The sequence below is a fragment of the Pseudorca crassidens genome, chromosome 6 (assembly GCF_039906515.1).
Source record: "Pseudorca crassidens isolate mPseCra1 chromosome 6, mPseCra1.hap1, whole genome shotgun sequence".
Classification (NCBI taxonomy): Eukaryota; Metazoa; Chordata; class Mammalia; order Artiodactyla; family Delphinidae; genus Pseudorca; species Pseudorca crassidens.
In genome coordinates this window covers 21,436,258-21,453,295 of record NC_090301.1, presented here as the reverse complement: position 1 = coordinate 21,453,295, position 17,038 = coordinate 21,436,258, and the positions used below count along the sequence as shown (strand labels likewise).

The 17,038-nt window shown below is 45.0% G+C and overlaps 1 protein-coding gene across 7 annotated transcripts in view; it reads right to left on the bottom strand.

Annotated features, from left to right (window-relative positions):
* The window catches only part of MREG (melanoregulin), a 117,292-nt gene that overhangs the window by 39,318 nt on the left and 60,936 nt on the right, over window positions 1-17,038 (bottom strand). For all 7 annotated transcript variants that reach the window (XM_067740674.1, XM_067740673.1, XM_067740678.1 and 4 more), the window contains one exon: window positions 3,811-3,967. In XM_067740674.1, coding sequence (XP_067596775.1) covers window positions 3,811-3,967 — 157 coding nt within the window. The remainder of the gene's footprint in view (window positions 1-3,810; window positions 3,968-17,038) is intronic.

Sequence of the window (17,038 nt, the reverse complement as noted above, 5' to 3'; positions counted from 1 at the left end):
CGCTATTGCTACTCAAGAAAAAACATAATGTTCAGTTTTCCTTAACGCCTTGCTTGAGCTTCTAAATTGTATCATGCAAAAATATCTAGGGTTTCTTGTTCCTTAGTAGGTGGAATTTGTTCTTCCCTCAAAACTAAAATCCTCCGTTTTATTAAAATTTGTACCAATTTTACCCTGCGTGAAAAGGAAAATAAGCAATATGAATGTTCAAACTTAAAACAACCCCAGCTTCCCCCTTCTACCTTTTAAATCAATGGTGAGTTCATTTTTCAATCATACTGAACAAAATAACAATAATATTAAGTAGTAGTCGTCCTTATTGTAAATGTTCCTTATATATCAGTAGCCCATAAACGTATTTTGTTTAGCTGACACACTTTTTTAATGTGAGCTATCATTTAAAAATCTGGACATTTTATATGTAAGTTTGGATTTTTAGCTTCTCTTAAAAATCCAAAGTTCTGGCAATTCCATCCTCAGCATGGCAAACAGCTATCTGGAGCTTAGCAGCTGCTCCTCTTAAACACTGAATGAACTCCCAATGCTAGTGAGTTTTGCACCCTGAAGTGTTTTTCCTAGGTTCCCCCAAGAACGAAGCACTGTGACAATTCCAACATTTTAAATACACACATACTCTTTTTTTTTTTTTTTTTTTCCGGTACGCGGTCCTCTCACTGTTGTGGCCTCTCCCGTTGCGGAGCACAGGCTCCGGACGCGCAGGCTCAGCGGCCATGGCTCACGGGCCCAGCCGCTCTGCGGCATGTGGGATCCTCCCGGACTGGGGCACGAACCCGCATCCCCTGCATCGGCAGAAGGACCCCCAACCACTGCGCCACCAGGGAAGCCCCATACATACTCTTTGATCCAGCAATTCTACTCCTGAAAAAATAATGGCAGGGCACACAAGTATATATGGATACCCACTGTAGCATTGCTTCTGCTCCTAATAGCAAAAAACCTGAATCAACCTAAATATGAATAGGGACTGGCTGAATAAATGATAGTGAATTCATGCAAGAGAATACAAGAGAGCCCCCAAAACCACTAAGGTAAATCTACACATGTTGAAGTGAAAATATGTCCAAAATATATTATTAAGTGGAAAAAAAGCAGGGTACAGAATGATATGTAATGTATGATCCAATCTGTGGGAAAATGAATAGATATATTAATATATTAATATATGCTTTTATATGCATTTCAAATTTTTGGAAGAAAATATATGAAACATTTTTTAACCATGTATATATATTATGTATGTATGTATACACACATACCTTAAAATATATATTTTATATATACCTTGTGTATGTATATGTTTTTTTTTTTTACACCTTAAAAAAAAGGAAGCACCATGAACAGAGACATTTCATAACATTTCATGTAAAATCATCATCATCACATCTTCATGTTGTTGACCTGACGGCCTGTCCTGGTTGCAGAGTTCCTCTAGAGTTAAACTTGACTTCATTTCTTAGGCAAGGAGAAGAAAAAGCCTTCGGGGCGGGATGAATTGGGAGACTGGGATTGACATATATACACTAATATGTATAAAATAGATAGCTAATAAGAACCTGCTGTACAAAAAAATAAAATAAAATTCAAAAAAAAATCTCTGGGGATGGGGTCCAGGAAACTTATTTTCAAAGTAATTCTTATATACGCTCAAGTTTGAGAATCACTGTTATAAAAAGTTCCCAAAAATGGGACCTGTAGCCATTTAAAGTAGAGGTAAAGTGTAAGACAGAGACATGATCCGTGCCGCTGAGAAGTTTACCAGTCAAACTACGTACAGAACATTTCTACATCTGGAACTCACTCGTTGTACACTACTCCATTAAATATGAATGTGAGGTGCTGTATATATACATGTTACACAACATTAAATGGCCTAGATGACAAAGTAGTGGTGTACTTGTATTCAAATCAAGAAGAGGTTTTTTCCAACATATTGAGGAAAATATAGGAGAAAAGACATTGCTTCTATGCTTACTTATTTCTTCTGTACCAGAATAATAGAGGATTGAATTTCAGCTAATAAGAAAAAAAAGAAAAAGAAAAAGGAAAAGCCTTCTGGAAGGCCCTTCACACAGGTCCAAGAGCAGCACAGAAATGACACGGCGGCTGCTTTGGAAGCCATGCTTATTCAGAGCGCTTTGCAGCTCACGTTGCCTCCTCTACTGCCTTTTCAAAAGTAAAGACAAACAGGGCAGAGAGACAGGAGCTCCTCCAGAGACAGCTGCCAGGCTCAGGGCAAACACCCTTCAAGCCCCTTTCACATCTGGCCTGAGGCCCTGCGGAGACAGAGAAACGTGTGCTATATATATGTATATCACTTCCCTATTGCTGTCACAGCTTTGCACAGAGTGGAGAAAGAAAAGGAAGAAAAGAGAAGAACTAGTTCCATTCTCACCAGCAGAAACCCTAACTGGTCAGCCCAATACAGCAGGGTAAGGATTAGCGCTTCCCATTAAAGGGAAAACAAGGTCATGCAAGAATTCCTGTCCATATGCTCAGGAAGGGCAGCCAGGATGGCTATTCCTGGCCTGAGCAGCCTTTATCATGTCCTTTAAATGTTACCAGTGGAGGAGGGGATAGCAGGGGGGAAGCCAGGGGTAGCGCAGTGCATGGCCACTAATATGTTATGCCTCTGACTTAAGCGCTGTGATGGATATCTAGCAGGAGTTGTCCCTACTAGCACTCCACACCCAAGAAAGGATGCTCATCAAAGCCACTGCGGGACTCTCCAGCCTACTCTTCGACCCCAGGCCTCAAGAATCAGAGGCAACTGTCATTCCCCACCTCTCAGCCCACCTCCAACCCCCCAAAGGCATCCCAAGTCACACCAGAATAAAAGGACCGGGACACATGACTCTTCTAAAGTTATCATCTCCTGCTAACGCATGTTTTCGGGGGAAAAACAGTTAACAATTCCCCCGCAATAAACCTGCTCCCATACATACACACTCTGGTGCTTTTCTTCATAGCCTAAGCCTGAGATTTTAAATGTCTCTGTTCTTCTCAATGACTATACGATACAAAGGAAAACATAAAGTGATATCTAATATAGGCATCTACTCAGAACTAACAGATGAACACAGAAGTTAGAAAACTTAGCTTGTATTACTTGGAAAATGATACACATAATATTATATTGTATTATGATAGTACTATAATACTACATTTGGAATAAAGGAGAAAATAAAATATCATCCCTTTTGCTGTTTTCTCTTCATTTATGAAGTTGTCTCCTTCTCAGTATTCTGGTGTTCTCATATCAATGACTTTGAGTAAAAGAGTGGTTTCAAGCCTTATCACAAAAATCACCTCAAATATGGCAGATACGCTGTTTGATCCATAAGCACAATTTAAGAAGATACAAACAGAGAAAAAAAAAACAATTCAGGCCCCATTAATTCAGAAGTAGTGATGATGCAAAGTACCTCTCAACCTTCAGTCTGAATCTTTAATGGTGGCTTGCTAAACAGTTGGAAAGATTAGAGATGGACTGGTTAAGCCATTTAAGACCATAAAGTATTTTCACGATCTGAACAGCACTGCCTTGCTGTTTCCCTACTGCTGTAATTTGTATCATTAAAGTAACAATTAGAAATCAGTCTTATCTGTGTATTAAACAGGTGTACCAAGACCAGCTAAAATTAGCAACTAGATGCTGCTAAAAGACCTGCCCTACCTTTCACACATCTCATCCTTCATTCTTTCCTCTATTCTAAGCTGGTCTTCTCCGTTATTGCTGTTTTTCACTGGACATTATCACCTGTGCACAGCAAGATCTCAAAAGGTGCTTACCTCTGAATCTTTGGCCTGTTGATTACGAACAACGATCAAATTGTAGAGGATCCTGTCATCGTCTGCCTCTGTGTGGGACACATCGTGAGGCACACTCCACAGATTCTTTTCATCATCCCTCGCCAGCGTGGCTCCAAAGGAAGAATATGGATTATCGCTATGGGATAAAAGAGGGGGTATAAGGGCTTTGTAATATGTATTAAATATGATATATACATCATATGTAGCTAATATATAATATAAATAAAAATGTATATAATATAACATATAAATATATATATTCCTAACAAAAGAATCTGAATTGTCTTTAATAATTAAGTATAACACAATAGAACAACAAAGAAATCACTTTAAAAACCACAGCGGGACTTCCCTGGCGGCGTAGTGGTTAAGAATCCGCCTGCCAATGCAGGGGACACAGGTTCGAGCCCTGGTCCAGGAAGATCCCACATGCCGTGGAGCAACTAAGCCCGTGCGCCACAACTACTCAGCCTGCGCTCTAGAGCCTGCGTGCCACAACTCCTGAAGCCTACGCGCCTAGAGCTCATGCTCTGCAACAAGAGAAGCCACCGCAGTGAGAAGCCCATGTACCGCAATGAAGAGTAGCCCCCGCTCGCCGCAACTAGAGAAAGCCCACGCACAGCAATGAAGACCCAGAGCAGCCAAAAACAAATAAATAAATAATAAAAACAACAGAGGACAGATACAACAGGATACCTGGGCAGAGGAAATTTTACTATGTTAAGTGTGAAATTTAGCACAGAGTACCCCAGCAGCTAAGAAAAAAAAAAGAAATCCAATGGGGAATAGAATTCTCATGATTAAAAGAAGAAAACAATTAACATGAAGAGATGAACTTTTTACTGGCTCTGAATTCAAGGAAATGCAGTTAATGTAGAGTGCAATGGTATGGAGTATCTGTCAAATTCCCTACAACAAGAAAACTAAGTAATAAACATGCACATCCAAATACTTTCAATAAACAATATGGGATGTTGCGTAAGGATTTCAGGAGCCCCATGTTGTATATCTGTCTCATGGTTTACCCTCTACGAGGCAGTATCCATGCTCGGGCTTAGGAGGAGCTGAGTGGCAGAGCATCATCCCTAGGACATGCTTATACACAGACCTGGTAAACTTCCGTGGGACTGGTCAGGTAGGATCATGCAGGTGTTATCCCCATCATCTAATAATATGCGTGAGGCACTGACCCCATGTTAATTACAGGGCTCAATAAAATTGTGAGCAACACGGACATGGTCCCTATCCTTGGACCTCACTAGAGGGAAACACAGTAATGAATGATCACGTGACTATATAATTAAAAACTGTGAGAAGTTCTATAAAGGAGGAGTTCAGGGAGCTGTGAGAGCTAGCGAGGGTAGCAACAGGTAGGCATTGTGGAAAAGGGGTGCTTGAGCTCTAAGCTGAAAGACAAGAACAGAGTTCCAAACAAAGGAAATGGCATGTTCAAAGGCCCTGGGGTGGGAGGAAGCAGGATGTATGCATGAGAAGAAGGGGGATGTTGGCTAGTGAGTGAAAAAGAAGCTGAGGAGGCCGTTGGGGCCAGATAGCCCTGGCTTTGTAGGCCGTGTTTTCTAACATTCTTCAGAAATGTGGTCTTTATTCCTAAGAACGAGGTAAGATGAGGAAGGGTTTTAAGCAGGACTGTGATGTGACATGAACAGTATTACATCTTGAAAGATCTTTCTGGCTAAAGTGTGGAGAATGCTACAGCGGGGTGAAGAGTGGACTTGGGGGATTCATTAAGATGCAGCTGAGGTAACTCGGGTGAGACAGGATCGGTATCAAGATCAGAATGACAGCGTGCAGCTGCAGAAAAGTGCATTATCTGGGAGCAGGAGAGGGTAGAAGCCCTCTGGCTTTTCACCTGTGTGGTGAGTGATGCCCTTGTCTGAGGCAGAGCTAGGATGCCCCACGGCCAAGGGGTGGCAAACACATCTGCAGGTGTGACATGAGTGAAGAGCAAATGAGGACAGACAGTGGATACCAGATAAGCAGACAGCACCTGGGAAGGAGGGATGAGAGTAACTGACAGCTGGACTGAAGGTAAATGTTAAGGTTTAAACAAACATGAAATACTCAGAAGTTGGCACTAAGGAGATCTTGCCACTGAAAGCAAAGTCCTGGTCACGAAATTGGGGCTCAGCACAGGAACCCTCCCATCAAGGGAAGGGCTCCAGTGCTTGAGTGATGGGGTACAGGTCAGGCTTGAGAGAGCCAACCACGGCCCACTTGTGAAAACTGGGGAAAAGAGGGGATGGGATCTTGGAACCAAGGCCGGCAGGAGGCCAGCTACCTAAATGGATGCTGGAAAGCGCTTTTTAAATCCCTCTAGCTGAGGTTCAGAAGTGGAGGGTCTGAGACTGGGCAGTGATCGGAGTTATGGAGAAAGAGTGACTTACAGGGAACCAGACACAGCTCGACCACCGTGTTCTCAGAACTGCCGGGTTTTCCCTTAGCCACCTGGCACCGCAAAGGCTGAAGTACAGAGAGACCCACTCCTCTTAAGAATGATAAGCCAGTGAAAGAGGAGGCGAATGAGGCCTTGGTGCCCACATGGGCTTTAACGAGCACGTCAAACTCATTCATTCATTCATTCAGTTGTTTGTTTATTCAACAAGTGTATACTGGTGCCGGGATGGGTGCTCTGCAGACTCGAAAATAAAGAGCACATTGTCCCTGCTGCTGGTGTGACTATAATGGAAGGAGGTAAGTATTTTTCCTTCTTAAGTGCAAACAGGAAATTGTAGGAACAGGGAAGGAGTGACACATTACGTTTGATGAGAAGGAAGTTCGAGAAAGGTTTCGCGGAGGCGACGACATCTAACCCAGACCTAAGGAGTACACAGTCTTTCCTCAGGAAGAGAAGCATGGGGAAAGGTGTTCCTGGCAGACGGAACACCACCAGCAGTGTATGGAGGCTTAAGGTGCCGGCAGGGCTGGGGAATTCCAAGTGTTCACGCAGGCCCACCACACAGGCCCAGAGGGAGGGAAGAAAAGGTGATTTGGGGTCAGACTGAGGATCTGCTGCAGTTCAGCCTTTGTTCTGTGAATGGTGACCAGTTATCAAGGTGGTTTTGAGCCTTGTCGGGTCTGGGTTTTACAGAAACAGCCCTGGACAGAGAAGGAACAGAGAGATAGCTCAGGAGGCTGTCACAATCAACTGTCACAAGAGGGTAGGTGTGGCTTTCCTGCCATGTTCTTTGAGTTCCTAGTGTCAGGGGGCTTCAGGACCACTGTTGGGGAGGAGTGGGACAGGAGATGGGCAGGGCTTCCCGGGCAGAGAGAGAAGGAAGCCGCTCTGTTTAAACCTCATTTGTTAGAGTTACAAGGAAGATTTCTTTGGGGCATAGGAAAGGTGGAGTTCTATTGATAAATAAGTACAGGTTTAATTCTAAACGTTTCAAAATACTGGTTGGGGTGAGAGCGAAGGAGGGTGTGGGCTTGAGAACAAGAGGGGGGAATAGCTGCGAGAGGATGGGTTCCAGCAGCATCACAGACTCTCAGACGTGGCCGCCCTGGTGACGGTGATGGGTGGCACAGAAGTGGAAGGAGAGGAGTCAGTGCTGACCGTGTGAGGGCGATGCCTTTCCCTGGGACGGCTTGGAGGAAGCCAAGGCCGACCTGCAGGCCTGCAGGACGTGCAGACAGCAATCAGGATCTGGGCTTAGGAGTGAGGACAGGGCGGGAGATCGAGACTTGGGAGAAATGCTCGTGCATCTCCATCACTGCAGAAGCCAGGGGATCAGAGGAAGCGTCTGGAAACAAGCAGGGAGTGACGAAAGGAGCAGGGGTGGAAAGCAGACTGGAGAGACCAGGGGAGCCCAGAGAGAGAGAGAACACTGGGACAAAGACGAGTTCCCAAGAGCAGGCAGCACTGCAGTGTCAGGGCGTGAAGAGTATTAACTCCAACTTCTTTTTGCCTAAATAGATTTTGCAGCCAGGGATAAACCACACGGTGCTCTACCCAAGGGCCTCCACGCTCCATCCCTCCTGTCATACAACCATCTGAGGTCAGAAGGATGGATGACGCTACCGCCCTTTGCAGGCAGGAACAAGCCTAACAAGTTGTTTCACTTCTCCCGAGACAGGCAGCCAGAGGACAGTCCCCCACAGCACGAGGTCCTCGATGGGGCGTCTCCAAGCAGCCACGGTCATGAGACTGAATCCAAGTGCTGTGACGGAGATACACCCACAAACGCATGGGCTCGGCAAATTCCCCTGGGGCTTCTCCTCAAGGCATCCAGACCCCGGGGACACAGCTCTCACCAGGAGCTGCAGCCACTGGCTGCTGACACCACAGCACACATCCCTCCTGGGTCCTAAACCTCGAGTGCGTTCCAAAACCGGTATTTTATTTTTCCCTAAGTTTGTTTCATCTGTATGAGTCTTGTCTCTTCATCAAGTTGATACGTTCCTCTAGGGCAGGGATTGTACCCAGTATTTCTTTCACATCCCACATCACCTGGCAGGAGTGGGCACAGAGTAGCTGCTTTAAAAGTATTAAGTATCCAATACTTAAATGGAACAAACTGAGCTGTGATCCCGACGTGCTAAAGGAAACCCCAGACATAGCTCAGTAAAGCTTCCGTAGACCAGGAGGTTTAGACGTTGGCCGGTACCCACCTGAATAATCAGGCATAGACAACATTTGACCAAGAATAAGCTATCTTGGTCCCTATCTACTTGATAACCCACAGTTTCTTTTCATGCTTTGAGAAGACAGCCGCCTCCCTGGTCAGTTGCTCCTACCCTCTCACAACCAATCAATCAATCAATCAATCAATCTCTCTGTCTTCTCTTTTTCTCTCTACTCCCCCCACCACCCCCATACACGTGTGTCTCCAGCCAATGTTAAACAGTAGCTTCTCATCCTTAACTTACAATTGCTGTAGGCAGGTCAGTGTCGGGCCTGTGTGGATGTCTCCAGACAGGTAGTGCCTCCCCAGCTCGCCCTCATTAGGGGCAGTGCTCCCCTGAAGCAGTGTGAGCAATGACTCTCTCCCAGGGTGATGCTCTCAAGCTTGGGGTCTAGGCTGCTGTCCTCTGCAGTGCAGCCCGACTCCGCTTGGCTGCCTACCTCACCTGGACCTCGCTCCCACCACCTTCTTCTCATCCGTTAGAGTTACAAGTCAGGGTTCTTTGGGGGCACAGACATGGTGGGGTTCACTGCTAAATAAATCATTAATAATTTCACCAAAACACCAGTCAAGGTGAAAGTGAATGAGGGAAGGACCTGTCAGACCAGTCTGGCTCCTGGGATCCCTGGTCCCCATTCTTTTCGTCCTGCTCCACCATCCAGTCAAGGCAGCATCCACTTTGTTGGTGTTTTTTTCTTTTTTTTTAAATTTAATTTTATTTATTTATTTTTATACAGCAGGTTTTTACTAGTTATCTATTTTATACATATTGGTGTATATATGTCAATCCCAATCTCCCAATTCATCCCACTACCACCACTGCCCCCCCCACCCCTCTTTCCCCCCTTGGTGTCCATACGTTTGTTCTCTACATGTGTGTCTCTATTTTGAAACTTTAGGATGAAGAAGAGACCAGAGCAAAGAAAGGCCTAAAGTAAACAACTAAAGAAGCAGCTTGGGAACCTCTGTGCTCCTGAAACTGTGAAGGACTGTGGGACCTGTGTAAAGAAAGCTCCGTGCAAAGGCCCTGGGGTCTGAGCCCGAAGCCCCGGGAGGACAGAGGAGGGGGAAGAGGGCACTGAATCGGAGCTTCACTTTCCCTCCCTCCCCCATATAATGACCTCTAAAAGGTTCTGAGGAAAGTGAGAGTGGCCGTTTTGCCCCCGGCCACCATCTGCTGATGATAAATATTTTATTAACCTCGGGCATTTGAGAAGCGGCTCTGAAGTTACACACAAGCGAAGCAGAGGCTGCTTTGACTCCCAAAAGGTAGGATAAGCAAAGTCTCAGGTTACACCCCCAATCCCACCTAGGGCGCTGGACCAAATCACTTGGGAATCTTTTCTTTCAATACCATCTAGGGCTAAAAGGAGACTCCAGGCTTACAAACACTGGACTCCATGCCCGGGGACTGCATGCTAAGTGCCACTCAGCATTACAGCTGCTCACAAGGGTTTCCCGTGAGTCCTCACTACCAGCAAAGGACCGTGTATGAAAGCTTCTGGAAAGCCCCACAAAACACGCACTCACAGGCCGGCTGCTGAGGCCAGTGGTTCCAGTGACTTTACTGCTCTCCCCACAGACAGGCTGGGCGTCAGCCCTCACTGGTCCAAGACTGAAGCTCTGACAGTGAAGAGAGAACATCTCCAGTAAACAGCAAACAAAGGTCTCAAAAAACAGACCCCAAAAGGCTGTTTAGTGCGACCCCCTTGACTACCTAAGGCCTCCTGTCTGATTCCCTACTAGGAACTGGCCTGCCTCTTCGCCCCTGGCTTCCAGACTTTTCCCCTCCTCCTTCTGTGGTGACTTCCTGGTGAAGGGGCAGGAGAAGCGAAGGTCCTTACCCTCTCCTTCTTCTTTTTTTTTTTTTTTGCGGTACGCGGGCCTCTCACTGCTGTGGCCTCTCCCGCTGCGGAGCACAGGCTCCAGACGCACAGGCTCAGGGCCATGGCTCACAGGCCCAGCCGCTCCGCAGCATGTGGGATCTTCCTGGACCGGGGCACGAACCCGTGTCCCCTGCATCAGCAGGCGGACTCTCAACCACTGCGCCACCAGGGAAGCCCTAGCCTCTCCTTCTTTTACTCCCTCCTCTATTCTCTGCCTCCTCTCTCCCTCCTTTCCTCCCTTCCTTCTTCTCCTCCCTTCCTTCCTCCCTCCCTCCCTCCCTTGTTCTTTCCTTCCTTCCTTCACTGCTTCCAAGACAGATACTCTGATCAAGTTAATTCAATGTCTAAACATTATTTAACCCCAAGTCTAAACATCGGTCCATAGATTCCGGAGCTTTTCTCATTGTTAACTACCAAGGCTCATCATGACTTCCTTCAACACCAGGGGCATCAACCTTCTCAAAGTACAGGAAGAAAAACTCTGGGTACTTTTCTGGCCCCTCTCCCTGACATGTTCCCACCCTTCATGCCTTCTCATCCCAAGGCTGAAACAGAGCACCGTGTGATCACGCCTTTCATTCATTGCTTTAAGTGCTTTAAAGCCTTGAAGATGGTCCTGACAAGAAGTCTGTGAAGTAGGAAGGGGAAACATGATTTTTATGTCTCCCAGCTGAGGAAATGCTGGGGGCTCAGGAAGATTAGACTCAGCCCTTGGTCTCTTCCCTGTTTATATTCACTCCCAGTCATGTCACACCAGTCTCATGGTTTTAAATACCATCCTCTCGAGGAAGATTCTCAAACCCATACCTGTAGCCCCAGTTCAGACCTCGCCCCCAAGTCCCAGACTCCTGCATCTACCTGGCTTCTTCCCATCTCCATATGGATGGCTAGTAGACAGCTCCAGCTCAACATGGTGGACCAAGCCCCTGACCTTCCCTCCAAACCTCCCCACCAGCAGCCTCCCCACCCAGATGATGGGAAATCCAACCTTCTGATAGCTCAGGCCAAAATCCTTCAAGTCATCCTTGGTTCTCTCATCCCCAACATCTGATCCAACAGAAAATCCTATTAACAATACATGAAACAAATACCCACCTCTACCACTACCCCTTCCCAAGCCAAGGCACCTGTGTCTTGCAAAAGAATTCCTGCATTTTTTTTTCACTGATCTACCTCTTTCTGCCATTGCCTCCACCAATTCGCAGTTCTTAACACAATCAAAGGGATCCTTTTAATATGTAAATCAGATCATGTCACCCCCTTCCTCAAAACGCTCCGGTGACTCCCATTTGACTTAGAATATAAACCAAGGTCATACAATGGTCTATAATCCCCTCGTGATACACCAGCCACTCTGGCCTCTTCGCTGTTCCCTGAACCCACCAGTCAAACTGCCGTTTCGGGGCCCCTGCACTGGCTGCTTCTTCTACCTGTAATATTTTCCCCCAGAAGTCCATATGCCTCACTCCCTCCCCTCCTTCAAATCGCTTTTTAAACATCCCCTCCTCCATGAGGCCTACTCAGACCAACCTATTTAAAATAGCAAGCATGCTCCCCTGCCCCTGCTCTACCTCCACTTCCATGAGTTCTGTATCCCTGAGTTGGGGGAGGTGGGGGGGATGAATCCCCTGCAGATACTGAGGGACAACTGGACTTATTTATCCTCCAATTTACTTATTATGTTTACTGCTTATTGTGCCACAACCCCCGCCACGCGCGCGCACACACACACACACACACACACACACACACACTCTACAATAAAAGCCCCCTGAAGACAGGATCTGTATCTCTTTTGCTCAGTGATGTATCTGGAGTACTTAGAATAGGACCTGGCACTTAGTAGATGCTCAAATTGCTGAATGAATGAACTGCAATTTCCCAACTTCACAGGGCTATGAACGGTAGAAATGAGGCTGGAATCGACTCTCCAGACAAGTTCTTAACATGTTTGAACTGCTTAAATTCATGAAGGTGGGGCTTAAGAATCTTCCAGAGGAAGCAGACAGTAAGTACATATGTTTACGTCTGGTGGTGATCTGGGCTCTGAAGGAATACACGGTGACTAAGGGACAGAGCGAGGGCAAAGAGTACTGTTTTAAAGAGGATGGTCAGGGAAGAATTTTCTGATAAAATGACTTTGAGCAGAGACCTGAATCAAGTGAGGGAGTTTCCCAGACACATAAGTGGAGAAAGAACCTTCTAGGCAGGGAGGACTCTGAGACAGCATGTGCTTGGTGTATTTGAAGACCCAGGAGAAGGCCAGTATGGCTAAAGGATGAATAATTTCCCCTTATGTGCTGACTTTAAAATCGAAACCATGCGTAATAGCCCCGAACTGGAAACCACCCAAAAGTCCACCAACAGAAGAATGGGTGAACCAAAGGAAATATACTATAAAGCAGTGAGAACCACCAACTACATGCGCCAACTTGGATGGCGAGAACATACACAGTTTGAGCCTATGTATGTAAAGTTGAAAAGCAGGCAAAACTAAAGAACATTTTTAAGGTGCATACATAGGTGGTAAAGCTATCAAGAAAAGCAAGGAGATGACTATCACAAAAGTGTAGATACAATCAGGGGTGAGAGACGTGGGGCTGCCGATAGCTATCTCTTGCCTTGGGCGGCGGTTACAGGAATATCCACTTGATAGTTGTTCTTTACACTGTACATATGTTTGTATGTTTTCAGTCTCTGATATACAAACACAAAACTTTAAATGTTAAGGAACAAAATAAGTGAGAGACAATTCAGTAAACTCTTATTCCTTTCCAGGGAGTACAGGGGTACCTTAGATACATACTGTCTCACCAAAATTATTTCCTAAAAAAGACACCAAAGAATAGAGTGCACAGCATGTTATTGGTACAAAACAAACATGTATTAACCAGACTGAAAAGGACTTCCACTGCCAACGTAACAAGCTATTTTACCCAACATTTAAGCAGAATTCACTTTTTAAACAAAGGTGTAGTGGCAAGATCACTTCAAGATATCTAGAGAATAAAAAGTTCCAGGAAACCTAGATCAAAGGATATGTACGAGAAAGAAATATCTTCTCAGGAACTTCCGATGTCACCAAGACTGACTAACACAACACAACTCACAAAAAGGGAAGAAGGATGCTGGGGGTTGCCTGGGAAGCAAATCTTTAAAAGTCATCCTCAGGGCTTCCCTGGTAGCGCAGTGGTTGAGAGTCCGCCTGCCGATGCAGGGGACACAGGTTCGTGCCCCAGTCCGGGAAGCTCCCACATGCTGCGGAGCGGCTGGGCCCGTGAGCCATGGCCGCTGAGCCTGCGTGTCCGGAGCCTGTGCTCTGCAACGGGAGAGGCCACAACAGTGAGAGACCCATGTACCAAAAAAAAAAAAAAAAAGAAGTCATCCTCAGATGAATTCTGAGTCATACCAAGATGAATTCTTGGTAAAGCGTGTACCTCCTACTTCTTGACCTGAGGCCCAGTTTCTGGGAACAGCATGCAGGACCCTCCCCCATCTCTCCTCTGTCTTTCAAGAAAGTTAAAGTACAACTCTTGGAGTGGATTCTTCCAGCCAGGAGCACCTTCCTGCAACAGGAATCCTTGATGCCTCTGCAGTCACTTCCTAAGAGTCACTGCCTGGCCCAGGGCTATGGGCCTTGGAACAGGGCAGTGCAGAAAGACCTGGGTGAGTTAGCTGCATCAGCTCAGGTAACCCAGCAGCAGATTACGGGAAAAGAGTCAGGCCATCTGGGCCCCAGTCTGAGAGATCCCACTGACACTAGCATATTAGTCAACATTTTTTAAAGCCTTCCAAAGGTAGAAGACAATTTGATCAGCTTGGAGGTCATGTGAGTCCACATGGTGAAATGAAAGATTCTAGACATGTGAAAGATTATTGTCCTAGAGTTGATTCTGATCACCTCTTAAATGTCTTCAAGCCACGACCCTTCTTTCCCACTGGCCCCTGGCTTCACAGCCTTAAGACAGAAAAATAAGCCAGTGTCTCTGGACCCCAAGCTATAACAATTCAGGGCAGGTCTCAGACTTCAAACACCATGTCTAGAACACACCACATAAGCAGCTAGATACACACCTCCCTGCACCCTAGGAGGGCTCTACTCTTTCTATGGAACCGAAGTAGAATAGGACTTGAATTCCAGCTCGGCCGTGAGTGCCCCTGAGCAAGCTACTGAAGTTCTTGGGCCTCAGTTTCTTCTGCTGTCAAGCAGGGATTACAGATGTAATTACAATCCAGCCTCACTATTCCCAGATTCCATATTTGCAAACTGGCCCACCCACTAAAATGTATCTGTGATCCCCAAATCAATACTCGTGGTGCTTTTGCAGTATCCGAGGCACAAGTTCTCATGTTTCCACTCTTGTACTGGGAACAAGTGTCCTTTTTGTGGTCTATTAGTGCCACGTTTTTTTGCATTTTTGTGCTTTTTGTTGGTGATTTCGCTGTTTAGCTCCCAAGCATAGTGCTGAAGTGCTAAAACAACATGTGTTAGATAAGATTCATTGAGGCATGAATTATAGAGCTATTGGCTGTCAGTTCAACGTTAATGAATCAACAATATATATTTAATAAGGTGTCTTTAAGCAGAAACACACATAAAACAAGGTTATATACTGACCAGTTGATGAATTGGCTCTCAGGGACCTAACCCTGGATTTTCCCCTTGGAGCCATGATTCTTTATTTCAGTATTCGCAGTGACCATAGACTGTAACTACTATGACTCACAAGAACTGACCATACCTCATAGGGTTATGGAGAGGATTTAATTAATAGATATAAAGCACTTATGACAATGACTGGTATGGCATAAGTGCTACAGACAACCTATAAAGGATCAGCAGAGACTTTTCCATAAAGACATTCTGTTTGGCATTTCAGCTAATAAGGGTCTTGGTGCTCTGGCCGGGTGTCAGGACTGAGCCTCTGAGTGGGAGAGCTGAGTTCAGGACATTGGACCAGAGACCTACTGGCCCAACGTAATATCAATCGGCGAGAGCTCTCCCAGAAATCTCCATCTCAACGCTAAGACCCAGCTCCACTCAACGACCAGCAAGGTCCAGTGCTGGACACCCCATGCCAAACAACTAGCAAGACAGGAATACAACCTCACCCATTAGCAGAGAGGCTGCCTAAAATCATACCAAGTTTACAGACACCCCAAAACACACCACCGGACACGGTCCTGCACACCACAAAGAGAAGATCCAGCCTCATCCACCAGAACACAGGCACCAGTTCCCTCCACCAGGAAGCCTACACAACCCACTAAACCAACCTTACCCACTGAGGACAGACACCAAAAACAACTGGAACTACGAACCTGTAGCCTGTAAAAGGGAGACCCCAAACACAGTAAGTTAAGCAAAATGAGAAGACAAAGAAATACACATCAGATGAAGGAGCAAGGTAAAAACCCACCAGACCAAACAAATGAAGAGGAAATAGGCAGTCTACCTGAAAAAGAATTCAGAGTAATGATAGTAAAGATATCCCAAATCTTGGAAATAGAATGGAGAAAATACAAGAAATATTTAACAAGGACCTAGAAGAACTACAGAGCAAACAAACAACGATGAGCAACATAATAAGTGAAATTAAAAATTCTCTAGAAGGAATCAATGCAGAATAACTGAGGCAGAAGAATGGATAAGTGACCTGGAAGATAAAATAGTGGAAATAACTACTGCAGAGCAGAATAAAGAAAAAGAAATGAAAAGAATTGATGACAATCTCAGAGACCTCTGGGACAACATTAAATGCACCAACATTCAAATTATAGGGGTCCCAGAAGCAGAAGAGAAATAGAAAGGCTCTGACAAAATATTTGAAGAGATTATAGTTGTAAACTTCCCTAATATAGGAAAGGAAATAGTCAATCAAGTCCAGGAAGAGCAGAGAGCCCCATACAGGATAAATCCAAGAAGAAACACGCCAAGACACATGTTAATCAAACTATCAAAAATTAAATACAAAGAAAAAATATTAAAAGCAGCAAAGGAAAAGTGACAAATAACATACAAGGGAATCCCGATAAGGTTAAAAGCTGATCTTTCAGCAGAAACTCTGCAAGTCAGAAGGGAGTGGCAGGACCTATTTAAAGTGATGAAAGGGAAAAACCTACAATCAATATTACTCTACCCAGCAAGGATCTCATTCAGATTTGACATAGAAATTAAAACCTAACAGACAAGCAAAAGCTAAGAGAATTCAGCATAACCAAACCAGCTTTACAACAAATGCTAAAGGAACTTCTCTAGGCAGGAAACACAAGAAAAGGAAAATACCTACAAAAAAAACCCCAAAACAATTAAGAAAATGGTAATAGAAACATACATTTTGATAATTACCTTAAATGTAAATGGATTAAATGCTCCAACCAAAAGACACAGACTGGCTGAATGGATACAAAAACAAGACCTGTATATATGCTGTCTACAAGAGACCCACTTCAGACCTAGGGACACATAAAGACTGAAAGTGAGGGAATGGAAAAAGATATTCTATGGAAATGGAAATCAAAAGAAAGCTGAAGTAGCAAATCTCATATCAGACAAATAGACTTTAAAATAAAGACTATTACAAGAGACAAAGAAGGACACTACATAATGATCAAGGGATCAATCCAAGAGGAAGATATAACAATTGTAAATATTTATGTACCCAACACAGGAGCACC